The sequence below is a fragment of the Perissodus microlepis genome, chromosome 18, assembly GCF_051167445.1.
Source record: "Perissodus microlepis isolate ML-2025 ecotype Zambia chromosome 18, ASM5116744v1, whole genome shotgun sequence".
NCBI classification, from domain to species: Eukaryota; Metazoa; Chordata; class Actinopteri; order Cichliformes; family Cichlidae; genus Perissodus; species Perissodus microlepis.
In genome coordinates, this window is record NC_140478.1 from 7,622,016 (window position 1) to 7,648,769 (window position 26,754).

At 41.2% G+C, this 26,754-nt stretch overlaps 4 protein-coding genes across 6 annotated transcripts; 3 read left to right on the forward strand and 1 right to left on the reverse strand.

Moving 5' to 3' along the window:
- The first annotated feature begins 2,217 nt into the window (after window positions 1-2,217).
- ap1g2 (adaptor related protein complex 1 subunit gamma 2) lies at window positions 2,218-16,965 on the forward strand. 2 transcript variants are annotated; one of them, XM_084912525.1, is made up of 22 exons: window positions 2,218-2,359; window positions 2,994-3,196; window positions 3,662-3,786; window positions 4,000-4,141; window positions 4,524-4,620; window positions 4,718-4,794; window positions 4,888-4,983; window positions 5,204-5,284; window positions 6,082-6,180; window positions 6,280-6,335; window positions 7,081-7,194; window positions 7,953-8,093; window positions 9,470-9,524; window positions 9,796-9,918; window positions 10,491-10,580; window positions 11,788-11,915; window positions 12,008-12,112; window positions 12,269-12,395; window positions 12,997-13,159; window positions 13,407-13,558; window positions 13,925-14,023; window positions 15,698-16,965. In XM_084912525.1, exons 2-22 carry the CDS (start codon window positions 2,996-2,998, stop codon window positions 15,794-15,796), a joined length of 2,370 nt encoding a protein of 789 aa, XP_084768651.1. In that variant the 5' UTR covers window positions 2,218-2,359; window positions 2,994-2,995; the 3' UTR covers window positions 15,797-16,965. The 2 variants fall into 2 exon arrangements, with proteins under 2 accessions (XP_084768651.1, XP_084768652.1); XM_084912526.1 differs by lacking the exon at window positions 2,218-2,359 and having other exon boundaries at window positions 3,099-3,578.
- A 67-nt stretch (window positions 16,966-17,032) lies between these two features.
- nedd8l (NEDD8 ubiquitin like modifier, like) lies at window positions 17,033-18,682 on the reverse strand. The gene is made up of 4 exons (XM_084912527.1): window positions 18,527-18,682; window positions 17,701-17,748; window positions 17,536-17,618; window positions 17,033-17,452 (listed from the first exon to the last, which is right to left on the reverse strand). Exons 1-4 carry the CDS (start codon window positions 18,542-18,544, stop codon window positions 17,329-17,331), a joined length of 273 nt encoding a protein of 90 aa, XP_084768653.1. The 5' UTR covers window positions 18,545-18,682; the 3' UTR covers window positions 17,033-17,328.
- Window positions 18,683-20,392: 1,710 nt separating this feature from the next.
- LOC146367126 (zona pellucida sperm-binding protein 3-like) lies at window positions 20,393-22,822 on the forward strand. Its single transcript, XM_084913634.1, has 9 exons — window positions 20,393-20,543; window positions 20,662-20,846; window positions 20,935-21,038; window positions 21,128-21,219; window positions 21,291-21,471; window positions 21,556-21,658; window positions 21,730-21,818; window positions 22,129-22,220; window positions 22,347-22,822. The coding sequence occupies exons 1-9, from the start codon at window positions 20,408-20,410 to the stop codon at window positions 22,466-22,468; spliced, it is 1,104 nt and encodes a 367-aa protein (XP_084769760.1). The 5' UTR covers window positions 20,393-20,407; the 3' UTR covers window positions 22,469-22,822.
- A 1,093-nt stretch (window positions 22,823-23,915) lies between these two features.
- zp3f.1 (zona pellucida glycoprotein 3f, tandem duplicate 1) lies at window positions 23,916-25,836 on the forward strand. 2 transcript variants are annotated; one of them, XM_084912560.1, is made up of 9 exons: window positions 23,916-24,045; window positions 24,157-24,323; window positions 24,400-24,503; window positions 24,593-24,681; window positions 24,759-24,939; window positions 25,020-25,125; window positions 25,208-25,293; window positions 25,421-25,512; window positions 25,583-25,836. In XM_084912560.1, exons 1-9 carry the CDS (start codon window positions 23,982-23,984, stop codon window positions 25,666-25,668), a joined length of 975 nt encoding a protein of 324 aa, XP_084768686.1. In that variant the 5' UTR covers window positions 23,916-23,981; the 3' UTR covers window positions 25,669-25,836. The 2 variants fall into 2 exon arrangements, with proteins under 2 accessions (XP_084768686.1, XP_084768687.1); XM_084912561.1 differs by having other exon boundaries at window positions 25,035-25,125.
- The last annotated feature ends 918 nt before the right edge of the window (window positions 25,837-26,754 follow it).

The window sequence follows — 26,754 nt, forward strand, 5'->3', positions numbered from 1 at the left end:
ATGGGAAAGACCTGAAATCTCTGATTATATTTGTTTACAAGAACGTCTTACTCTGGTAGGATGACCTCACTTCAGCCTGTGGTGCTCTGTGATTACTTTCTTTACTTGGTCTTGTTGTACTCCATTTTCTGAACTGTTCCTCCAGTGGTAAGTCCACATGTTAAGCAAACACCATCTGCTCCTGTTCCCAGGATGTTATGTCTTTGGTTCTGCTTTCAGGCTGTGTTTTGCCGGTGCAACAGAAGCCCGTCTACCACGCCTGCTGCCTTTATTTATTGCTTTTGGCCTGCGCTCACCACAACCTTTTCCCATCACCACACACTCAGGTGGTTGCATTTCCTCTAATGTGGCGTATCAGTGACATTTACACCCTCTGTATAAACTGATTCTTACAGTGAATCTTTTCATTTTTGGCATTTCACCTCTGAGATGCCTGAAAGCACAATCAACATGTAAGGCTTGTGTGGTAGAGTATTAAATACAGGGGTCAAGAGGTGAAAACAAATGTTATTATATTAACACTGGTCTGGTTTTTCCTCACAATTTGTTCCAGGAAAATGACTAATCTGTTGTAAAAACTTGGTGGCATACCCACTAATGAAGGAGAACCTGGGGCTACAAAAGAATTAACACCTGATGAAACGTGTTTTTAATCAACTTTGTTCCCCTAAGTTTTTCTTTATTTGCAACGTTTATTTAGCAATGAAATCCTTGTGGTTATTCATCACTAGACTGTAGAAACACGTAAAAAGAGTCACAAACACACATTGTGTCCTAACTTTTTGACACGACTGTAAACACATTGGTGTAAAGAAATCATTCCTCGAAGAAAATTCCTAGAAAGAGGAAACACCTCATAGTGTTCTGCACTGCTGGCGTCAAAAGGCTTAGTCCGGAGCTCTTTTGCTACACTGAATGGCGTGCTAACAGCAGTTTGGAAATTAATATCATCTTTATGCATATTTTTTTTTACCTTAGCATTTTTAAACTTCTCCCTTGTGTCCCTGTGAGGATGTGTGAAACAATGTATTGTTTATATGTGCTCGTACTATTACCTCACTATAGTAACAAAAACGTGTCTTTGCACCTTATAATTATTTTATTACATATATATATATATGTGCCACCTTACAGACCATCGTCCAATTTTTTTCATCTTGTAAATTTGAGGTATGTTAATAAAACTTGAATAATGATCACATTTTGATGGTGCTTGAAAATGGGATGTGCTGATGTCTTCATAAAGTCTCTGTTAAGTCTTTATAGCACACGCTGCACGCCATTTGTATTGCTCTGCCTGCTGCACATTCTCATCAATGTTTCATCCACCTGTTGAAACGCCTGAAGTAGACTAGGTGGAGTCCACCCACAATGACTGATCAAATTGCGGAAGTAGTGGACAGGTACGGTAAGCTGAGGTGGGTCAAATGTCACATCATCGAAGCTAAAGAGGAAAAGTACTTCTGCCTTCACAATAAAAGCTTGATCCCATGCCCCATTCAAATACTGCATGCCTTTTGTTTGTTTGTTTGTTTTTGGTTGATTTTTTTTTTTTTGATGAGCCAGAAGCTGGCGTATGTTATTATTCGCGTGTAATTTTCAGCTTGGCTGTCTTTTATCCAGACCCGTCTACAGCTTTTTGGTGACCTGTGCCTGTATGTAAGTCAGTGGCGTACTTGGTGTATTTGGCAGTCTCACATTTGTGTTATAAACTGGCTGTTTGCTAAAGTTTGCATGTTGTAACCGGATCCTGTGTGTAGTTTGTAACATTGCGAATTCTGGGACTTTCATTAAAAATACAAAAAAAAAAAAAAAAACCCAAAAAAACAACAACCCCAAAAAACAAAACGGTGACTGACCTTTTAAATAGAATTGATGGGTGATGATGAGACTGCATATGTTCTCGAGGTGATTTATACTTTTATGGAGATTTATATAGAGATATACAGAGATATATAGAGGTAAAAATCTCTATTGTATGTCACGTATGCGTGTGAGTTTGTGCTAGAAAATAGTTTTATATATTTTTTTAATTGATTAAAAGTTCAAATATACAATAGCTTTAAGAAATCCTTCTCACTTCATTACTGATAGGATTATTAAATATGTATTTATTTAACTGTGTTTCAAGTGCTATTTAATTTTGTTTCACTGTTTTTGTTAAAAATAAAACGACTATCAAATTGACCTTTAATTTGAAAGTTCTGACAGGAAATACAGTGTTAACTTCTGCTATTTTCACGCTAACTGTATGGATGCAGTAATTGGGTTTCCAACCAACTGACTGCCGACGTGTATTGGAGGGGCGTCGGTTGAAAGCTTTACTTTTCAAAACCTGGCAACTCTGTAAACTGTAGAGGTATGTTGTTATTTTGGAGCTTTAAAACACACACACACACAAGCAGACTGTTATGCTAACGTGGCTAGCTCAGTAGCTCGACTCTTTCCTCCATGCCAGGCTTGACAGCATCTGCAAGGTTAGCTCGGATCGGTCAGTGCGCTAGCCTCTGGCTCGTTTCTCTGACATGCATTACCGACCACGGAAGAGTCATGCTAATTTTGTTAGTTAGCCTGTTCATTTAAGTATATTTCCCCAAGTCTAATTCATAAAAGTATTGGTAGATGACAGTAACTTTCTGTTTATTTGTGCTCCATCAGCCTGTCACCAAAGAAAAAAAGAAAAGAAAACACTGCCTGTTGTTTAAGTTGTTTTTGAATTAGCCCACCTGAAATTCTGAGTGTTTCTAGAAACAGGAGAGTGTTTTTTACTACGTCCTGCGGTGTAGTGACAGCTTTAATAAACGCCTGGAGATGTTGTTACAGGAAATGAAAACCTATGTAGTGTTGTGACACTCTTGTTTTCTGTTAATAACATGTCATGCTGTTTCCTTCAAAAAACAACGCATACTAACACATCTCACCATTCACCCCACCAACCCACCCACCTACCCACACACACACACACACACACACACACACACACACGCACACAGCCATGTCTCCATCAGTGCCCCTGCAGGAGATGATCCGGGCCATCAGGTCAGCCAGGACGCAGTGTGAGGAGCGGGGGGTCATTCAGAGGGAGTGCGCAGCCATCCGGGCACAGTTCAGACAAGCCGACAACGGAGGGCGATCGCACAACCTGGCCAAGCTGCTCTACGTGCACATGCTGGGCTACCCAGCTCACTTTGGTCAGGTGAGGGGATTTGGCTAATGCCTGTCATGGGGTTTCTTCGGGTTAAATGAGCCAGGGGAGGTGAGAAGCCGTCACAGTAGCTGGAGGGTCTGGGCTCACTTCGTCACACCATATCAGCGGTGAAGTCGTAATGTCCAGCACGTGCATCTTACAAGGAATGAGCACACAGTGAAGTTAGGCATGGAAATGCTCCCTTGTATTGCTAGCGATGTTGCTGGTATGTGCTTTGTTAAGCTTGTACTTTTACCGTTACTAGAGCACTGTGAATTGTTGTTAATGCCCTCAAGCAAAGTCTGCGAAAGCCCGCGTGTCTACGAGGGTGGACACTGGAACTGGGCCACTGAGGCCCTCCCTGCTGCTCTGGAGCTGAGACTGACCTCCAGTTGAGTGGTTAAATGGTAGGGAACTTTCCCGGGGGCATTACTTCACTTTCACTTTTAAAAGAGCTTTTGCTGTTCATACTAGATGGAGTGCGTTCGGATGATTGCTAGCCCGCGCTACAGTGAAAAACGCGTAGGATACCTGGGAGCCATGATGCTGCTGGATGAGAAGCAGGACGCCAGCCTGCTCATCACCAACTCTATTAAGAAGTAAGAATAACCCAAACTCGATGCTGTTGTCATTCATATAAGGTGGTGCAGTTAATGACAGATTCCTTAATGTGTAATTGTACATCTTGGAAAGTTTACTGAAATAATGATGATTTAAATAAAACACTGAATATTTTTATCTTTTTTTTTAGTTAATGCAAATGATGCCTTGTCCTCTATGTGCCTTTCTTTCTATCTATGTGTGTTTTTCAGTGATCTGTCAAACAGTAACCAGTACATACAGTCTCTAGCTCTCTGCACACTAGCCTGCATGGGGTCAGCTGAGATGTGCAGGGATCTGGCACCAGAGATTGACAGGCTGCTCCGAGCTTCCAACTCCTACATTAAAAAGAAGGTGAGGACTTCTGCGAGGAATCAATTATTTATCCAGCAGCTTTTACCAATATTAATATTACTGCCAGTGAGGTGGCAGTTTAAAAGCAAATCTGTATTGTGTTGTGTGTGATTTGGCAAGCTTTATGTTATACTCAAAACACTGACCTAAGCATGTTAATGTCAGGGATAATGTATTATGTATGTAGGATCCATTTGTGCAGTTTGATTGTTAAATATTCATCATAATCTAGTGTGACGTAGTACAACTTTTTAGGATGCGTACTGTTCCCTATAGGACTTCAAATCCTTCATGAGCTGTAAAACTTGTAACATCCCACCGTCATGTGCTTAGTGGACGTGTGATGTAACGCTGCTGATGACTTGTTCTGCTGTTCTTTCAGGCTGCTTTGTGCGCTGTTCACATCGTGAGAAAAGTCCACGATCTGGGAGAGCTCTTTACCAAAGCCGCTCGCTCGCTGCTCACTGAGAAGAACCACGGTTAATATACTTTTATGATGTACACAGTGAACTCGTCATGCTGTGAATACTGTTTTCAATTTATTTCTTATTGTTTTTGGTTTTCATTTGTCTTCAGGCGTCGTACACGGCGCTGTGGTGCTCATTACTGAGCTGTGTGAGCGGAACTCAGAAACACTTGAGCGCTTCAGGAAGGTATGAGACACACACACGCAGATTACTCTTGATCAGATGTTGTCTGTATTCCTACATGTGTGTCGTAATGTGGTTGTGCTGTGTGTATTCCAGACGGTACCAGATCTGGTTCAGATCATGAAAGGTCTCGTCATTTCGGGTTATTCTCCAGACCACGATGTGGCAGGAATCAGCGATCCCTTCCTACAGGTCGGATTTCATTCCACTAACCCCTTTGCTACAGCTACACTTTGTGTAAAGTCAGAGTCGGCTAGCGGGACTTATTTTTACTACTGTGTGCTGCTTCATGGCTCGAAATCTTAAATTAATGTAGTTTAATTCTGTGTCACTAATACAAACACTAGATTATCGTCACCTCCCAAAATCACCTCCCATCCACGTGTTCCTTCTGTCGCGTCTCCAAACACAGGTACGCATCTTAAGGTTGCTGAGAATCCTTGGTCGCAACAATGAAGCAGCGAGCGATGCCATGAACGACCTCCTAGCTCAGGTATAGTGTTCACGTTCACCAAAAAAAGATTTTCTTTGGCTCAGTTCACATCAGTCAGATCTGAAAAAAAGTTTCCACATGTCAGCCATTTCAGAATGAGCAAACATTTCATTTGACCAGTCCCCTGTCTCCTGTTGTTTACATGACCCTGAAAGTTTACCTGAAATGCATTTTTATGATACATGAGAGCCAGCCAGAAAGTTCTTCTCAAAACTGAAACTGTTTCTCATAGAGATAGAGTTGAAGCATGTGTAACTATCTTATTTATTAATATCTATGGTTTCCTGTGGCAAATGGCATTAGTCACTCACTCATGTTGCATGTGTGACTAATTCTTGAGAAAACCTGCAACCCAAAATCTGGCCTTTCTGCAGAGCAATTTTTTTGAAACTCTTTCCTCCATAAAGACAGCGCCAGTTGACGCCTCCCCTCTACCTTTATTAATGAATTTGGTACCCCCGTATATATCAGTAAAGACGTGGTTTGACAAGCATTAGAGTAATTTCTAGTGTTTTTTCAAAGGTAGCTGCGTAGGCACTGACCACCCTCACTAACGTCTGATGCAAACTCAGTCATTTTGTTCTATAAGTCGGTCGGAAACTTGACAGAAACTGCTCAGTTCAGCTTCACAGGGTGAAGAGTTAAAGAGCTACCAGTGCAGACACGTATTCAGATATGTAGCTGTCGTCTTTGTTTATCTGATAATTGTAGTTAAAAATACCCTAGTTTTTAACTATACTCTTCTCTAATTGGCACTGTACTAGCTGTGTGTATGCCTGTTTGTGTTTACCATACAGGTGGCGACCAACACAGACAGTACAAAGACTGTGGGCAATGCTGTGTTGTATGAGACTGTTCTCACTGTGCTGGACATCAAGTCAGAGAGTGGCCTCAGAGTAAGAGACTGTGTTTAGTGATGTGAATACATTGAAAATATTGCTGACTGATCAAATTATTAATTCATAGACATACACTTCCCTTTACTCATGCTGCAGGTTCTGGCCGTGAACATTCTGGGCAGATTTCTTCTGAACAATGACAGAAACATTCGGTTAGTTCTATTTTCCTCACATCTTTCTTCCTCTTCCCTGTCTAATCCTCCCCTGTATGCATTCCTCCTCCCTTTCTTATCTCTCAGGGTCATTTCACCTTTTCAGGCTAACGGAAAACTCACTACAGCCAAAGAGCGAAATCTCCCAACAGGCTCTTATCGTCTGAGCTGACTAATTACTTTCTCTAGAGCCATTACTCTACAGCCATACCAGAAGGTCACGCTGCTCACTGCTCATGCTGAGCTCTCAATTTCAGACCATGTTATTTTCCAGCAGGCGCTGCTGCGGTTTCCTGAGGGTTTTATTGTGTTACAATCTTTTTCTGGGTTCGTCCCCATAAGGGCCCTGTGGGCAGACAGGTCTGTCTAGTTTCTACCCTCAGGTCCTCTGAATCTCTCTGTTGCGGAGTGACAGGTTTATTCCTGCAAGACCTGCCTGACTAGGTAGCGTCTCTCCTGCGTCCACATAAATACTTGATCAGTCCATGAGTTATTTGAAGTGGAGTGATGAATTATTCATGCTTGCAAGCTGAGAAAATTAAGATTTTCATTTGTTGTTGATCTTTATTGTCAGGTTGAACAGTTTTTCAAATCAGATTTTAATAATTTATCCACTGGATGTGTTTCCACACACAGTCACTTTAGATGACCTTGGTGTAGCGAATTCTGCTTCATTATAATAGAGAATGATACTTAAAACTTTCAAAACATTCATTATTTTTGGCTTTCGTGTATGTCTGTTTAGCTATATCGCCATGACCTCTCTTCAGAAGATTGTTGGGACAGACCACAATGCAGTGCAGCGCCACCGAGGGACTATAGTAGACTGCCTGAAAGACCAGGATGCTTCTGTTAAGCGGTGATTTTCTTTTTATCTTTTTTTTTTTTGCCTAGCACAGCTGTTCAACATCTGTAGATGTTCTGTTAAAATGATTCTAGAAGTATTTGATTTCCTGTTATGTTTTTGATACTTTTTAATTGGCTCACATTAAGTAGTGATTGATTTTTATAGATGAAATAACAATAAAACGACGTAACAGTGTCACTGACCTGGCAACATTAACATTCTGTATTTTTGGCAGGTGTAGCTTCCCACTGTGCTACTCACTAACAGTCTGAACCTCACACTAAAGCTTGATGCTAACTACCATCTCTAGTTTCATCATGTAGCCAAACAGATTTTATTGTGCTGTAAGAAAAACAAAATGATTAATATATATGTTAATATACAATTAATATTAATATATTGCAAGCTAGTATATAGTAGTTAAAAAAAAAAAGCATATTTTGCTGACTAATATCAGAAAAGTTTACACATCCAGTCTGTATACTCAAAACTGTAATGCTGCTCTGGGACTATTCCTCCTTGGTGATATGTTTTCTAGTTGAAGAGTTCCTCCATGTATTTTGATCCAACCAGTGAGTTGTGTTACAGACAGATCAGAGTGTTGCTAAAGGGATTTTCAGCAAACTTGTAAATGTTGATGGACACGGAGAGTTTGAGCAAGCAAACATCTTATCAGCTCAGAACGTTTTGACCTGAGCTGTAACAGCACAGAAGGATCAGCTTGCATATCCAGCATTATCAGCATTGTTTCTCTTTTCCGATCCATCCAGCCGTGCTTTGGAGCTTTCTTTGGCTCTGGTGTCAGCCTCCAACATCCGCTCTATGATGAAGGAACTGCTCAGCTTCCTCTCCTCCTGCCCCCCCGAGCTCAGGTCTCAAACTGCCAGCGGTATATTCAATGCTGCTGAAAGGTAGGTGAAATGCTGCAGAGAAGACAGTGTAATATACTTCATACACAAAGTGTATCTGCAGCGCTGCTTCAAGGTTTGTGAACCCTTTAGAAGTTTCTATGTTTCAAATGAGACAACAATATAATATCTGGTCACTCTGGGGTCTGAAAAATTGTTATTAAAAGTCCGTGAGTGACAAAAGTAAGCAAACATCTCCTTTCAGTATCTGGTGTAACCTCCGTTTATAGCAGTGGTTCCAACTATACATCAGTTGATCAGTCCTGCACACATAATTCCTCCAGCTTGGATGAATTTTAGCTGCTTCCTTTATACAAAACAGCTTCAACTCTGGATTGTTGATGGTTTACTTATGAACTGGTCACTTCAGCTCCAGCTTTTCTTTTAGATTGTGTTCAGGACTTTGACTTGGCTGTTTAAAAAACATTAACAATATTATTTAACCATTCTATGGTTGAACTACTTGTGTGCTGAGGGTTATTGTGCTGCTGCATGACCTAATAGCATTTTACAAACAAAAGTTCTGACAGTTTTTCTTTGCAAACCACCCACAATTAAAGGTTAGTCCTACCAAGACAAGCCCAAACCATGATGCTACCACCACCATAGCATACCTGCAGCCTTCTCATTTGTCTGTGTGATCTGTAGTACACTGCAGATGTGCAGCAGGGACTTTTTTTTTTGTCCTTGCTGCCTTGCGTCCTGACTATTACAGGCCTTATTTTGATTTTGATTTTTAATTTCCTCTGTTTGTCTGTCTGTTGATTGGTGGAGTTAGAAGTCATCCCAGAGTCCTTTGTTTGTGCTTTGAGTGTGAACATCAGAGTGTGAGGGATCTCCAATCTTTAAATATAAACAGAACGCCCACTCACAAGTCACTGTACTCCCACTAAATGAAAGCTTCTTATTCACCTTCATTTCATCTCAATAAGTTCATAACCAGATATGATAATTTCTTACCCGTGTCATGCGTTTTCTTCATCCTTTTAAAAACCTGATGATTTTTTAGCCAGAGTTATATAAAAAAATCTGATGGATTCACAGGCTTTTGATCACCACTGCATGCATGTGAGCACATACACTGTATATTCATGCATATGACAAAATGCGGTGATGCAGCTGTGTAAGCCTTGAAGCTGTAACAAGAAAAGTGCCTGTGTCTACGCTGTATGCACCCATCTCTCTCTCAGTGTCCGTCTCCACACACACACTGATATTCTTGTCTAAGTGGCACCGCGACTGTGAATAGCCTGCAGCGTTTCTACTGTGTATCATTCAACAACTTGAGGCACTTCTCTTTTTCAATGTGTGCTAGATGCAGTAGCGTGTGTGTGTGTGTGTACCACTGAGTTAGCTGTGTGTGTCTCTGTCTCTGTCAGGTATGCTCCCTCCCAGCGCTGGCACATTGACACCATCCTGCATGTCCTCACCACGGTAAATGCTGCCTCTTTTACAGGGTCCTCTTTCATAACTCTTTGTGAATGCATTATGATTGTGTTAAAATATGTTTTTAATACATTAGACTTCTAGATTGTGTGTACCTCATCTCTTAAGCTTTTAGATAACAAAGCTTTAAATGTTACACCTATCTAAGAAAATAGTTAAGTGTAAACTAGTCCTGTGCAGACAATGTAGGTTACCCCCAAATTAGCTGTTTTGTTTATTTTCTAGTATGGTGTTTTGTGTTTGATACCCATTCTGCCAGGCAGGGGGCGACGTGAGAGACGAAACGGTGCCCAACCTGATTCAGCTCATTACCAACACTTCAGAGCTACACTGTTACACCGTTCACAAGCTCTACCGGGCTCTGCTCAGTGACATCTCGCAGGTCTGTGAGTCTGGATGGTTTCTGTTCTCAGAAGATCATTTCAGAATTCTGAGAATTCAAACACGGAAATTGGTCTCCTGTTTGATATATAATATAAAATCGTTACGGTCTGAGCGTATCAAACAATAAACTCGTGTAAAAAAAGCATCTCTGACTGCAGATGTGGTGTCGTTAAACATGAGGATAATGATCAGACTTGAGTCAGTGAAAGTGGGTCCACAGCCTCACTGATGAGAGATAGTCATAATTTTGTGTGTTCATAGAGTTTAAAGTTAATTAGAATTTTTTGATAAATTTCCCTCCTAAGAGAAAGGGCTGTAATAGTCCTGAGTCAGACAGAGCTGCTTTGGTTTTACTGCTTTGCTTTCAGTGTGAAATTGGCTGATGCAGACGGCTTTATTTTCAGATCCAAGCTGGATGAGTATTTACGTATCTGCAGCCCAGCACTGTTTCCTATTTTTCCAGCATCTGGGGAAAATGGCTTTGATATTTCAAACCGCAATGCAGGCCAGTCTGGCAACATCACATATTTTATGTGCTCTGTAATATTTATGTAATATTTGTATGTGCAGCAACCTCTGGTCCAGGTGGCGTGCTGGTGTATCGGAGAGTATGGAGACCTGCTGCTGAGAGGAGAATGTCAGGAGACCGAACCTGTGCAGGTACACAGAGCACAGCAAACACTGGTTTAGGTTTTTATTTAATTCATGCTTGTTGCTCTCTACTGCTCACTGCTGCAATAAATTAGCAATCCAAATTTTTTGTCAGATGATGTAATTTTAAATACACGTTATCTTTTAGGTTTTTTCATGTAAAACTTCTCCGGCACAAAGATAACAGTGTCATTTGCAGTCACAGCTACAGCTGTGAGCTGGGAATAAATAGGTAGTCGGCACGAGCAGGGAAGAAGGAAGGAACAGCATTAGCAGAAATTCAAATTTGAAATTCTTCTGAAAATTAGCGATGGTGATAATGACAGGAGCCAGTTTTTTGTTCAAATCTCGTTAAATATTCATCCCCTGAATATTTTAGTAGTTCATGTCATTGGATTGTCTTCAAAATAGATCTCCTTGATTATTATTATTATTATTATTGATTATTGCTTCATAAACCTATAATTACACACATTCCTACATGCAGAAAAAAAGCTGATAAAGTCCATTGATTTTTTAATGAAGCACTTTTCACTGTAAAACTGCATTGTTGTGCATTGTTGCTTGGACGTAGCCACAGTGACATCAAGTGGCTTGTGAATTTTCAATTTAAAGCCTGAATATCGGCATTTTCAGTGCTTTAAAACCAGACGTGACGAGTTAAGGATGGATCTGACTGAAAAGTCTCACGCTCACTGGACAACTTGTCAATTGCACATTATTAGCCAATGAGCACAACCTTTTTTTACTCAAAGGATACTTTGAATGAACAAAATTTACAAAATGGGCGTCATATTTCATTCATTTTGTCCCAAAATAAGTGATTTCCCTCATAAACTCATCAGTAAAGTGGTTACAGAGGTCAACCTATCAGGTGACATTTGACTCTGGCTAATGCTTGAGTCAGTCAGCCAGTACGGGGACACACATGCCGACATGTGTCTCTCTGATGATCTGTTTTGTAACACGTCTCTATTGTATAGCAATAAAACAAGTGACCACAACTTTTTCAGTAGCAAGTGTAACATCGCTGATCTAAAAAGACTGAAAAAAGTGTTAGTACAACATTACGTAGTTACTGTCTGTGTCTTCTGATAATCTTCTCTGTTTGCTAAATAAATAAATTCAGCTGAAATTACAAGCACTGCGTTTCTTTTTTAGATTAAAAAATGTGCTGCCAGCTGTCAAACCTTGCACTTACATGTCTGTTGTTCAGGTCACAGAGGACGACGTCCTGGACGTCTTGGAAACAGTGCTACAGTCCCACATGTCGTCCCCGTCAACAAGGGGCTTTGCTCTGACCGCTACAATGAAACTCAGCACGCGCATCACTGAGAATGTGGAGTAAGAAACTCTTGTGTAGCAGCAAACAGTGACTGTGACCCTGTGAATCCCCTAACTGCGCCTCTTTCTCTTCATAACTCTACTCCCGACAGTCGAATCAGAAGCATCGTCAGCATCTACGGCAGCTGTATAGACGTGGAGCTCCAGCAGAGGGCAGTTGAATACAACGCTCTTTTCAAAAAATATGACCACATGAGGTACTGAAGGGAGTGGTTAGGTCAACATTTTCTAGAAAATGAGATGTGGAGCTGTTTTAGGCCTTTTATATATTGTCATTATAACCACTGAGGAATTTACTGAATAAAAATGTTTTTTTCTGACCAAAAGTGCTGAAATAGTCCTTCTTTTCACAGGGCAGCAGTGCTTGAGAGGATGCCCGTGATTGAAAAGAATTCACAGGGTCACACCAACGGGGAGACCATCAAGGAGAGTCAAACAGTCAAAGTCAAGCCAGGAGAGCCACAGCAGCCTGCTAACCAGGTACAAGGTGATGGGAAAAATTCAGTTAGGGTCACACTTTAGCCTGTTGAATAGATCAATCCCAGTGTCTGGGTCTGACCTCCTTTTTAAAGAGATCGCCCCTCTGGAGAATTTATTGTTTTAGTTTAGATTTCAAACTTAAGTTAATACTTGACCAAAGCAATAAGCTAACATAAAATTGCACATGTGATAGGGTAGGCTTTACTTCATTTTAGCTTGTCATTCTGTAATGGGCTGTGCATTAAAAATATTGGTTTCACATTAACTCCGCGACGCTTTATGAACATTAGTGGTTGTGTTCTCAGATCCTTTGTTATAGTGGTATGTTTGCGGGCTTTTCTCTTGTCTGTTTTATTATGCAAATCAAATTCCAGTAAAGCTAAGTTTATCAGCTGTGGTCGGGTGTTAAGAATAAGGATTGAAACAAAATGGGTGGGTCTTATTCATTCAGCCAGTTTCATGTTTATCGTAGAATTTTGGACATTTTTCCAGAGCTGTTTTTAGATAAAGTTTATTCTGTTAAGCTGCCATTTGCATATGGATGCATCTGAATAATGTGCAGTCAGCTGGATTATCTCCTCCCCTCTGTGGTGTCTCTCAGGTGTGTGATCTGTTGGACCTGCTGGGTGGCTCTGAGCAGCCTCTGCAGCCCAGCCCGGCATTAGGCAGCGCAGCTCCTCCCATTCCTGTCAGCACACCCAACACTGTTGGAGGAGACCTCCTGGATCTGCTTGGAGGGCTAGAGCCCACTCCCATCACGCCAGGTCTGACCTTCACATATACACACAACGAACTACAGAAACAGGAAACAGGGCGTGATTTTTAGACACACAGCTAGAGAATTGGTTGAATCGGGTCACTGGATAATCTCTGGAATGTCACGATAATTAGAAGAAACCAGGTGGATAGGGTTGAATTGAAGTTTGCTCTTTAAGGGACTGATGCACTCTCCGTGGCTCAATACTGATTTTAAGCTAATGCAGCCTTCTACACTGTCTGTATTTTCCATAGTTGCCACAGTGACTGTGTATGAGAAGGACGGTGTGTCTGTAACACTGAGTTGTGAGAAACAGTCCGATTCAGGCCTGACCGTCACACTCACCGCCTCCAACTCCACTGAGTCAGACATCAGAGGCTTCACCCTGCAGGCTGCAGTGCCCAAGGTTTGTATCAGTACCAGCAATAAAATCCTGCTAATCATTCACTGATAGATGATTAAACTGCTGTTCAAGAGCCACCGTCTGCCACACATTTAACCAGTATGTGCGGATTATAGCAGGAGCGCAGTAACTGCTGTGAGATTACTGTTTCTGAGGCTCTGAGATTTTTTATGTGCAGCTTGTTTAGTAAAACCTTTAGAAGCAGGACCTCTGCATTTCTAATATCCTGCCCTACAGCCCTACTGATAGGTGTCACTTTTAGCTCCTGTCACGTCTCATTGGTAAACACCAGTGCAGCAAATGGATTTGAACAACTTGTGTGGGTTTGGGTGCTTTCAACTTCAAAGCTTCATTTGATCCTCCTTCCAGAGTGTCCAGTTACACATGAAGGCCCCCAGCGGGGACTCTCTTCCTGCAAGAGGCACAGCTAAAGTGACCCAGATGGTGGTCCTCAACAACCCCAATAAGGTGGCGTAAACACACACACAAATAAAGCTGGTATTCACACACGCTTTTGAAATCACATGAAAAAGTAAGTACAAAGAAATTGTTGGCTTTTTTTTGGATAAATGTATTCCTCTTTGAAGCCTGTTTACATGGTCGAAGGTTTCTGATCAGTTATTCAGCAGAATGTCAAGATATAATATTCATTTGTGTAAAAAGTAAATACACCATTGGCATCAGAAGTTAGTACTGCACTTTTTAGCAGAAATAAAGTAAGCAATTGGCATATTTGCAACTAGTCTCTGAAGTTTTTGATCTCTCTCTCTCCTTCAGCTCCCAAAATATCTGAGGGTTTGTACTGCTTGCTTCAAATCACCTGTAACATTTCAACATGATTCAAATGTGGAATTTCTATCTTGCCTAAGCTGCTACAATTCTTCTTCCTGAGGCAGTCCTTAGTGACTTTGCCAGTGTGCTTGGGCTCATCATGTTAAAAACGTTCACGGCTTTTAGACAGAGGCTCAGATTTGCTTTAATCAAACATCAAAGTACTAAACAGGCCCGGCCTTGCTTAGCTTCCAATCAGTTTAGATCAAGTGTGCTTGGTGCGAACCTTTTTGATTCTCATTGGACAGCACCTGTAATGTCACGTGACAACACAGCCATCTTGGGTTTGAATCCACTGGCCAGCTAGGATGTGTGGGGTTTGCATGTTCTCCCTGTGTTTGTGTGGATTTTATCCGGGTTCCTCCCACAGGCCAAAGACATGCAGTTGGTGAGTGTAAATTGGCCGGTATGAGTGTGAATGCTAGTGTGATTGGTTGTTTGTTCCTTTGTATTAACCCTGAAACAGACTGGCAACCAGTCCAGGGTGCACCTTACTTCTCAGTCTTTGACAGCAGGTATAGTTCCAACCCCCTCTGACCTTGAATTGGATAATCTGAAGAGAATGGATGGATGGTGTGTGCAAGAAGACAGGAACCAGAAGCAAAAACTCCAAACCATAACATTTCCAGCACCCGGTTTCAACTTCCTCTCCAGAGCAAGTTGTTGCAAAAGGCCTGATTTTTGTCCTTATATTCATTGGACTTCAAATTGGGGTTTACTCGCATCTATGCCATTTGTACATGAGTTTCCTTATAGTCATGTGATTTATTTCAAAGAATCTCCTATACTCTTATACTCATGCTCACTTTCAAGGACAAAGAGAAAACCAGAGCCGACATGTCAGAGGTTTACAAAACAAAGGTTTCACCTCTGACTTCCTAAAGAGAAACCAATTACTGGCAACTCATCTGAAAATACTGGGTCATATTCTTTTTTTCACGTTTTAGGTGTGATTAATGCAGAGGTGTATTTACTGAAGGTGTTTTTCATTTAAATCATGAGCATAACAACAAAATCGTGTTTTTATATTAGGCACTTTTTAAAGAGATCCAAATTTTTTCTTCCTAAATTCTGTCAAAAAGCCAACAGGTTCAGTGGTTGCACTTACTTTTTGCATGACTGTATCTGCAATCTGCAATTTTTCTGTGTGTTAATGCTAAAATACGAGGTGTTTTCTCATCTTGAACAAATATCTTGTATTTGACATGATCATTGCAATATGTGCCCCATGTCAGGCTTATTGTATTCTAATCACAGGAGACGTAGTGCTCAGTGTAGTAGTGTGTATCTAAGTCCTGCTTCTCCTTTCAGGTCAATCTAAAAATGAGGCTCCGCATCTCTTACACCAGCCAAGGATCAGTTGTTCAGGATACGGTCCAGATCGACTCCTTCCCTGGACTCGGTCAGTGATCTCAGCCAATCAATGCAACAGGACTGAGACACCAGTCTGTGGGTGAATCAGCGGGCGTCGTTTCTCTCTGACGCAGCCTTTCTACTGACGCACCCTACACACTGCTGGTCCTCGGTTACCCTGATCTCTTGTTTCTATGTGTAAGAAACAGGGTTCTCTCAGAAGCCTCGTGTATGGAGTTGCATCTGTCCATTCCTCAGGAATAGATCAAGGAGATTATTGGAGTGGACACTGGAATATGCAGGTACAAAATGGAAAAACATAAAATACTTTTTTTTAAAAGAGTGTTGCATCGACAACTGTCTATTAGATATCATTCAGGGTTTTTGTTTACAAGCTGCTACAGCTGATTGTATTCAGTGTTTCACTCCACAGTAATATAAACTTTGAGGGGCTTCTGTCTATCATCCACCAGATCAACACACACACACACACACACAGCAGTTTATGCATGCTTTTAATAAATTTGTCTTTACACTGATTGAGAGGAGGCAAACACTAATTAATGAGCTACTACAACTAATTTATTATATCAGATACACATCATTTTATTAGGAAACACAAATATATGAAATTTGGATGAAAGGAAGCTTTTAAACACAACCTTGAGTCCTTCATCTTTTTTCCCCCCTTTATTCACCTGATCAGCAATATCCATGTCCTGAACCATTCCTGTGCCTTTCATCCTCTCTTAAAATGTAATATTTAGCTTTTGAGGCCAAGATTATTTAACTCTGAGTTGTGTTTTGTTTTTTTTAATCACTCCCATACAAGGATTTTCCTTAATGCTATTCTTTGTCTGTTGTTTACCAAAATGAGTTATTTTCTGATGTAAGTGTATGGTGACGCAAGAGGAAAAACACGCATGATGCTGTCTGGAAAATGTATATTTTAGATATTCAAAGTATAAGCACAAGAGTTTTATGACTGTAAACAAAGCCAGCATATGACTTTATTTGATAACTCATCTTAACCCATTTTAAAACCACTCCGCGTACTGGATGTCAGCAACGGTGCTCTACATGGATTTCACTGGAGTCTTTACCAGACTGTTTGTTTCACTATCTTAACTAAATTATAGACACAGAAGGAATCATTTGACAGCAGTTTGGATTGTCTTTCAATCTTCAATTTCATGTCATTTTCTAATTAAAAACTGTTTCCAGAATCCTCAGCTGTGACTTGATTTCAGTGTGTGTGTATATGTGTATATATATCAGAGGACAACACTTGGATCAACTTCATCATTTATTCACAAGCAAAAAGACCACAGTGTTGTCAAACTGTCTCTTCATGGGTGCCTGCATTAACTGGTCAAACTCAGAAAGCCAGTGTGGGATTTCAAAAACAAGTACAAAGGAATTAGAACGTCCTTTTTTCTTTTTAATGTTTCCGGTTGATTTTTGTTTTGTTTTCTCGTTTCCGTCGGCCTGGAAACGGAGGATTTCAGATTTCTGTGTTGTAACATGGTTAGACGATGACAGACACCTAAAGCGTTGGCACTCGGCCGGCTTCCCATGATGACAGCGACTCATGACGTGGAGGACAGGGGTAAGCAGCAACTGTGGTTTGTTGATCCTCCTCTTAGCGCCAACACAAGATGGAGCACTGAGCCTCCCTGGATCTTGTAGTCTGCTGCCGTCTTCTCATCATTCCTGAGGTTCACAAGACAACACAGGAGATGATTAGAGAACACCTGGAGATCATATGCAGATAGCTGCAGAGCAAAATGCCTCACATCTGTTTTCCACTGTAGATGAGTCTCTGTTGCTGCGGTGGGATCCCTTCCTTCTCTTCCACTCTTTCTTTAATCCGCTCCACCTTGATTTGAGCAAAAACAAGAGATTAAGCAACAAAATCTCGCAGCTGCATTTAACAAGGACTATTTATCACAAGATGTTACCTTATCTGTGGGCTCTATGTCAATCTCTATTTCTTTTCCAGTGAGAGTCTGAAACATAACAAAACGATTATAGAAACACTGAACTTTAACAATCCTAAATGGTTAAGAAGGAGGAATTCACCAAGGATTTTCTCTGGGCTCGAGCCAAGCTGCCAGGGAATTTCAGCTACTATACTATTGTACATAAACACTGTCACACAGCTAATTACGGTTAAAATAAATGTCTTGGGACCTTTTTGGAAATTTTTGATCCAAAATTTGATGTAATTTTGCCAGATGATTTGAACTCTGGATTTGCATACAGCTGTTTCGAAAAGGATGCCCGTGTTGGTTAATGGAAAAACTGATTATTTTCACTACTAGCCAAGTCGCCATGTCTCTGTTTATAGACTCTGTTAAACTTTAGAAACACGTCAACATTTCGGTCGCAAGTACACAATGAAGTCTCGTGTCATCGGTAGTGTAAACCCTAAACATTTTTTGCCCTTTTTGCTTTGTCACAACTATAAACTATTCACTGGTTGTAGTACAGCACGGGCTAACCTGTTTTCAGTCACCAAAACTAGATGTTAGCAACGACGAGTGTTAGCAAACGTCAAACAATAGCAACTCAGTGAAGAAAGAGCAGTTTCGCTTGAATGATCGGGTGCTTAACACTGATCTGTTTCACAGCATGTCGGGTGTAAGTTGGGTTTTCTGTTGCCCCAGGCCCTGAAATAAATGAGCGAACCGGCTCTGTGATATTAGCGGGATATCGAGAAACAGTGACCGGACTGAACACCACCCATGGAGCCCGAGCTAGAATCAAAGAAAGTAATGTTCTTACCTTGACTTTGATCAACATGCTGAATGAAGAAAATAATACTAACAAATTTTATGAACAGCTTGGTTAACTAAACAGCAAATTGCCGAATAACAATCTACTTCTTCTGCTAACCGGACTTTACTTCCTGTGTCACGGGCTAAAATTCCGGACATGACGCCGTCACAACACACCAGCATTTTTGTTCCTCTCTGACATATTAACTTCTAAATACAAGATCATCTCCGGCAATCCGGCAAGTTATTTCAATATATCTGTTATTTCAATACATCTATTTCTAAAGTCGCAGGCAGATTTCATGTGAACAAAAGAATGTACTTTTGTACGGCTTTGAATTATACCCCATATGTACAAAAGTTTTGGTAAGTAAAATCATGGCAGCTAAATAAAAGCAAACTTCCAAAAAGCTATACCATTATAGATTTATGTAATCGATTTTCAGTAGTGATACAACATCATATAAAAATATTGCCTCCGACAGCTGAATTGTACTCATCTATACTTTATTTTGAACCTCAAAAAGAACAAATATAAACAGTAGTCCTTATGTGCAAAAGTCTTGAATCACCCGTCATTTCCGCATAATTTCCCAGGAAAATGTGATTTATTGAAGCACACAAAATACACATAAATGCAGAATATAAGGCAAAACAGTTTGTACAATTCTAATGAGCTTGAAAGTTAATATTTGGTATGACCATCTTTATTCTTTATCACAGTCTGAACTCTCTTAGGCGGCTTTCTTGTCATTTCTTCAGGTAGCCTTTAAGTTGAAGAACAGTCAAAGCTCTTCTCTGGATGTCCCCTGCCTTTTGTTCCATTCTCTGTCATGGTGATCCCACACTGCTTCAATTTTGTTGAGGTCCAGGCTCTGGCTCCACTGATGATAGTGTTTTTCTCTCCACGTATGGTCTTACTGCAATGTCAGCGTGTGTGTTGAAAAATAAAACTGTTGCCATTCAGATGTTTTCCCATGGTGGATTAAAGTCTGATGGCACTTTTCTGCATTAATGTTTTTGTCAGGATCCCCAACAGCAGTGGCTGAAATACAGACCCAAACAATGACAGAGCCTCCACCATATAGACACTCACTATTTCACCTCTCTCCTAACCTCCTCCATACATACAGACCATAATTCCAGTCACAAGGACTCATCACTCCAAGACCTGTTTCATTGATTTTCAGTCCAGTTGTTGAGCAATTTGGTATACCTCACCCCTTTCTTCCTTCCTTAAGAATGGCTTCTTGACGGCCACCCTTCCTAAGGAAATGACTTTCAGATACTGAATACCAGCTGTAGATAATCTTTTAGTCCTCCCTCTTCTTCTCTTGTGCTCTAGCTGTTCATTTTAAGGACACACTGCCCACTGTGCTAAAACTTTTCAGCTTTCTTTGGGAATTATGTTGTTGGTGCAAAAATACAATTTTAGACAACTGCCAACTAAACGTGCACATGTAAGTTTACCTGATTTATGCTTTCTAGGATACTTCTTCCAAGTCTTGCATGCATGTCAACAAAAGTAAACTCAAATGAGCTTGTCAAGTTACTGATCCACATAGAGTTTGTAAGCTTTATGGAAAGTAATACTCTAAGTTTCAGTGGCCTATGATATGACACGTTTCGCTTTCTTCTGTAAGACTGGGCATTTCCAAAGATAACTAGAAAAAACAAGTCTAACATTAATCTTTTCTGATGATGAAGAAAGATGCTGATAAGAGGAAGGAAATGCATTAAACTTAAATTCTGTCAAGCAAATGTAGTAAGAAAAAGAAATGTGAAAATAAAGATACCACTCATTCAAGGTCCACCCAATCACACAGTGATGAGCTCATAGAGCACTCTGAGTCTGTGATTCGTGGGCTCTGCTTTCACACAGGTGTTGATGGTTGAGGTCATTAAGCAAGAAGTTCATAAAGCATGTTGGTCCCAATGTGTACAGGACTGTTTAGTCATGGGAACTCATCTCTACCTAGATTTGCTTGTCCTGGCTGTTTTTGCAACAACTGTTGCCAATGCAGGTATATATATATATATATTCTTTTGGGGGGGCATTTCAGGCATATATGCACAAATACATATTTTTAAGTGTTTCTGTCCACATAAAAGATGACCGTGAGTTTTGTTTTATTTTTCCAGACATCAACGTGGTCTGTGCAAACAACTCTGTGAGGGTGACATGGAGGGTGAATGCGGAGCTGGTGCCGTATGCAGCTCGACTCTTTCTTGGAAACTGCATGGCATCTCAGTGGAAGGTTCTGCCCTCTGGAGAGGGGGAAGCACAGTTCAACTATACGTTTTCCGAGTGCAAGTTTACTAAAATGGTACTGTACCCTGAGAGATGCAACTTCAGTAGCTTCCACTCACTTGTGAGCTCTAATTTAATCACTTGTTTGCTTTCCCCTCTTGCAGGTAAAGGGAAAACGCATATTCTATCAGAATGAAATGAGCTACAGGCCACAGGCAAAGCCAAATCCTCCAGATTTTGTGCATCCCATTGAATGTGTTTACAGAAGGTTTGTGACACTTGTGTTTTTTTTTCTCAAACTGAAATTGTATGAAATGTAGAATCTTGCCATTCTAAAAAAATAAATTTTTATTTCAGACCCAAGGATTGGATTCCCCGATTCGTGAACCCTGGATATGGGGTTTCCGAGGGTCACAGCAGGCTGGTCTTCCACATGGCGCTTCTCAATGGTAACTTCTCACCATGCCAAATTACAAGCACATGTTAAAACGCACACTACCTAGCATATACTTTTCCTCAGAGGAGCTATCAAGCATAGCAAAGACGAACATCATTCCTCTGGGCTCCCCCATGCCAATATGGGCAGCTGTGGAGCAGAAGTCTCATCAGCCACTGCTGTTGCTCATGGAGGAATGTGTCGCATCCCCCACAGCTGAGCTGCGGCCCGGCAGCCAGGTTTACCCAATCATTGGCAACAAGGGGTAGGGTTCCAGTACTGTTCAGACTTTGTACTCAGTGTAGTGGAAGCGATGCGTATTGGTAATCTGACTTACCAATTTCTCCAGGTGTCTTTTAGAAAGCAAAAAAGGAAACTCAATGTTCCTGCCTCGGTACCACTCATCTTCCATCATCCTCTACCTCCAGTCCTTCAACTTTGGTTTTGGAGAGGTGAGAACAGGTTAAATTATTTCAAGAATAAATATTTAAAGGAACTTTAATTCGAGCCCTGTGTTCATCAGGTGTACATCCACTGTAAACTGGCTGTGTGGGATCCTCAAAATTTTGCCGAAAGCAAGAAGGCCTGTCATTATATAAAGGGAACTAACAGGTGATTATGAGTTCAACAACTTGTACTTCACAAGTTTTGACCTTTTTCCTCGGTCTCTGGATAAATGGAAATGACATTACTGTTAGACTCATTTAATAAGCTTTTTAGCATCTGAACTCTTAAAAAAGAGATTTACTTAAAGTGTTCAAGTGTTCTTCTTGAGCAAAATTGTACTTCACTAAGCTGTATTTCATACTGCTGAACTACAGAGTTTTGTGTTTTAATTCCTCATTTAACAGGCTGAACACTGCTTGCTGAATATGGAAGTTATGCGCCACATGACTGCTTTTCTTTTTGTCCCCATCTCCAGATGGGAGCTGCTTGATGACCCATCCCGAAGCTCCCTCTGTAACTGCTGTGACTTGAGCTGCAAGTCTCGGTCCAGGAGGGGTGTTGAATGGGGTAACCTCATGTGTCTTTAATGTGACTGCATGCTATCAGACCTGTACTTTCAAAGGGATTCAAATGACATCTGATTTAAAGAAGCAGGCTGTGCTTCTCCACTCATGAATTCAACTCTCCTTGCAGCATCAGACGGCCCGAGTCACAATTCTGTGTTGGGACCCCTAATCATTGTGGACCAGTCTGACTTGAGGGACAGTGACACAATGATGGAGTCTGCCACTACAGCTGACCCACAGCTCAAATAAGCTGTGCGATGAAGCTTGGTCAAAACGGATATCGACTGCAGTATGACTGAAGGATCTGATGGCAGATAACCTCTGAGGACGTCACGATTATGTGATTTTTGGTTTGCGTATTCATTATTCTGGGGTTTTTGTTTGTTTTAAAATTATACTTGTTCTTGATATAACTAAAACATTGTAAACGCTTACTTGTGACTTTGTTCTGTCAAACACCAGCCATTGGTATGTGATACTGCTGCTTTTCAGAGATGCTGTGCATCAGTAGGAAGGTGGGCACTACTCAAATGCCTTCTAAATGTAAAAGTCACATTTCTGGAATTGCATTTGAATCCAATAAATGACTGTTCTGTATAAACTGACAGTGTGTGCTCTTCAGATACTTGTATTTTCAAAACCTCATTTGGTGTACCACAATTGCCTCAGAGCAAGAAGGTCCTTGGGTCAAAACAATAAGCTGGGGCTTTACTGAAGTTGACTTGCATGTGTTCAATTTCCTTGTGGATATTCTTGCTTCGTCCCACACTTCAAATGTGTGAGTTAACAGGTGTGAATAGTTGTCTTTCTCTATTAGCTCTGACTGGCTCAGCCCCTCTAGAACCATGAATTAAACTGGATGGATGGTTTTTTTTTTTTTTTTGGTTTTTTTTTTCTGAGCTTGGTGATCAGTCTTGGTATAATATTTGACTTTGGTTTTATATATACTCACACTCACTCACTCACTTCCATCTCTGCTCCATATTGGAAAATTAAGGCTTTTCCATCTGAGAGGCATCCCTCTTGTTTGGATTACACTGGAATTCACTTTACTGTCTCTTGCTTGTGCAGCTTTTCCTCGGGTCCTCACAGCCACCCAAAAAGGTCACATTCCACCTGTTTTAGCTTCTCTGAGATTCAGAATTGATTTCAAAATGCTCCTGTTTGTTTAGTCATTCATGGTTTAACTCCTTCCTACATCTCTGACCTCTTAGAGCCCTGTGATGCTTCAGGTCCCTCCAATCAGCCAGTCAGATGTTTAAGACTGTCCCTCAATCTAGAGTTAAACTCAGACATTTTTTTGCCCCCAAACTGTGGAACAGCATTCCAACATTAAAACTAGACTTAAAACTTATTTTTATTCCCTGGCATTTGACTCTGTCTGTTTGAGTTTAATACTAAAGCTCTCTGTGAGATGATGTGAAACAAGCCGGCTGTAAATTTTCCGGTTTTGTTTTCTGAATTTGACTGTCTAGATCTGAAATTGCCACATACTGATATAACATCTCGTTACCTTCTCAGACTACAGTACTACTGCTTTCATGATCGTAATGTGATGTAAAACTGACTAAACTGGACAAATATTAAGATTTGCATCATGTGACTCACATCAAAATCAACTGAACTCTTTATTGCAAACACCTTGTTGCTGCTGCACCTGTAGCTGCTAACACACAGCAGGTGAACCTGGTTTTGTTGAGTAGCCTGTCCCCAGTAAGAGAATAAAAACACCAGTGGCGCCAGCACCAAGTGTTCAGTCATCATGGCCTCCCTTTGGTATTGTGTCGCTGTTTTGGGCCTGGTGGCAGGAGTTTCAGTAAATGCAGGTAATGTCTAAATGAGAAATGGCTTCTTTTTTAAAAAAAAAATTTAAGGGTAAGAAATTATTATTATTATTATTTTTAATTATCCCCTTCACTCTCTCCCTCTCTACTTAGACATGAAACTGGATTGTAAAGGTGGTTTTGTGACACTGGTGTGGACAGACGGTAGATCTCAGATGGACACTTCACTGCTCCGTCTGGGCAGCTGCTTTCCCACAAGCCTCACAGACAGGGAAGCTGTTTTCACTGTGGACTTCAATGACTGTAACTTCAGGAGGCTTGTGAGTAGCCCAGAACTACGTGCATGAACGAACCGTCTATCCCTACAGGTTGGTGACTCATCGTTCCTCCCCACAGGTTACTGGCAAACGACTAATCTACTCCAATGACCTGACGTACATTACCCCACCTAATTCTGTCATCCCTTCGTACATTGACTTGATTGTCTGTGAATATGAGAGGCAAGTGGACATGTTGTAACATGGAATGCTGAACAAAAAGCAAATGGATATTTAAAAAAAATGCAACCTTTTTAACCTGTTTCATGCAGGCCCAGAGACTGGTACCCCCTGGTTTATGAGCCAGTGTTTAGTACCTATGGTTTAGAAGAACTAGTATTTCATATTGGACTCATGAATGGTGGGTATCCGAAAGTGCCTGAAAATAGAAGCAGTCCTAAACATTCCTGCGACTCACCTTGTTCTATGTAAATCTAGCTGACTTCTCAGGCCCTGCTGAATCTACAAGATTCCCTCTGGGCTCAATCATCGCCATCATGGCTAGCGTGGAGCAGCAGACCCATCAGCCATTGCTGCTACTCATTGATGAATGTGTAGCTGCCACCACACCTGAGCTGCAGCCTAAAAGTGCTCTATACCCATTAATCACCAACAAGGGGTAAACTTGTGCTATCAAGAAGCACTGACTTGGGTGTTTTTGTTGACTAGACCTTGAAATCTGTTTCTCTTGAACCTCAGATGTCTTGTCGACAGTAAGAAATCGCGCTCGAAATTTGAACCCAGGCGAAAGACTTCAGAGATCCGGCTATCCCTTCAAGCCTTCAAGTTTGCTGTGGGAGGAGAGGTAAATATCTTTAACTGCAAGAATTGAATGTAGGAAACGAAGCAGATTGTTGGTTAATCGTGGAATACGATACATCCTGCAGGTGTTTATTCATTGCAGCCTTGTGGCTTGGGATCCCAACGGTCTTGGCAATACTAAGAAGGCCTGCCACTACATCAAAGATTATGGGTAAAACGCATACTTGACTCTGTAGTTTGTAGTACTGGATATGTTGTAGTTCAGCTTGAATGCTGAGCTATGACTAAATTGTCCTGGAATTGGCAGAAGCTCAGTGATTTCTTTCTGCCTACTTCAGTTGGGAGTTGCTTGATGACCCTACACACAGCAGTCTATGTGACTGCTGTGAGTCCAGCTGCAAGGCCAGAAAGACGAGGGATCTAGTGACAGGTATACATTTCTACACTTTTATAACTGTGGTCTTGCTGTACAGGACTCAAAGCTGTTTTTTTTTCCACAGGGAAGCATGGTGCAGTACAAAACGTAGTCCTTGGTCCACTCACGATCACAGATTGGAATGAGTCACTAAGGCAAGCCTCTCCTTGAAATGGTGGTACAGACATCCTGTTCTCGGACGGCTCAAGAATGGCTCCATCCTCGGGACTTCAGGCTCAACTGAGGTTTTTAACTTCCAGGCTGTCGGTGCTTTTCTTTGCATTTTGGATCTGTGCAACTGTATCAGAGCTGCATAAATAAATGACTTGCCATTAAGTATTCATGGGTGTCTTAATTCAGTTATTCAAAAATGTACTGAGCGATCAATGTTCAAATACATACTAGCAAAATCCAAAGGCGTGCAATTCTAAGAAAGCTGTAGGTGTGAGTTGACTAAACTCCAGTACATGGAATAAAAGTCACTATAAACGAGGCTTGTCAAATTTTTATTTTTTTTCTTTTTCTTAAATATGCTATATGAATTCTAGGCAATGCCACCAGCATACTTGAACTGCTGTCCACTTAAGAAGCAACACTGACAGTCAAGTTCACATGCTGTTGTGCAAATGGAGTAGACAACAGGTGGGAAATTAGAGGCAATTAGCAAGACCTCAAAGGAGTGGTTCTGCAGGTGGTGACAACAGACCACTTCTCAGTACCTATGCTTTTTGGCTGATGTTTTGGTCACTTTTGAATGCTGGAGGTGATTTCACTCTAGTGGTAGCATGAGATGGCGTCTACAACCCACACAAGTGGCTCAGGTAGTGCAGCTCATCCAGGATGGCACATCGGTGTGAGCTGTGGCAAGGAGGTTTGCTGTGTCTGTCAGTGTAGTATCCAGAGCATGGAGGCGCTACCAGGAGATGTGCAGGAGGGCAACAACCCAGCAGCAGGACCGCTACCGCCACCTTTGTGCAAGGAGGGACAGGAGGAGCCCTGCAAAATAACTTCCAGCAGGCCACAAATGTACATGAATCTGCTCAAACAATCAGAAACAGACTCCATGAGGGCCGCACAGCCCTCTATGTGCTCGCCAGAGGTAGCCTGACTGCCATTAGGTACAGAGATGAGATCCTCAGACCCCTTGGGAGACCATATGCTGGTGCAGTTGGCCCTGGGTTCCTCCTAATGTGAGACAATGCTAGACCTCATGTGGCTGGAGTGTGTCAGCAGTTCCTGCAAGAAAAAGGCATTGGT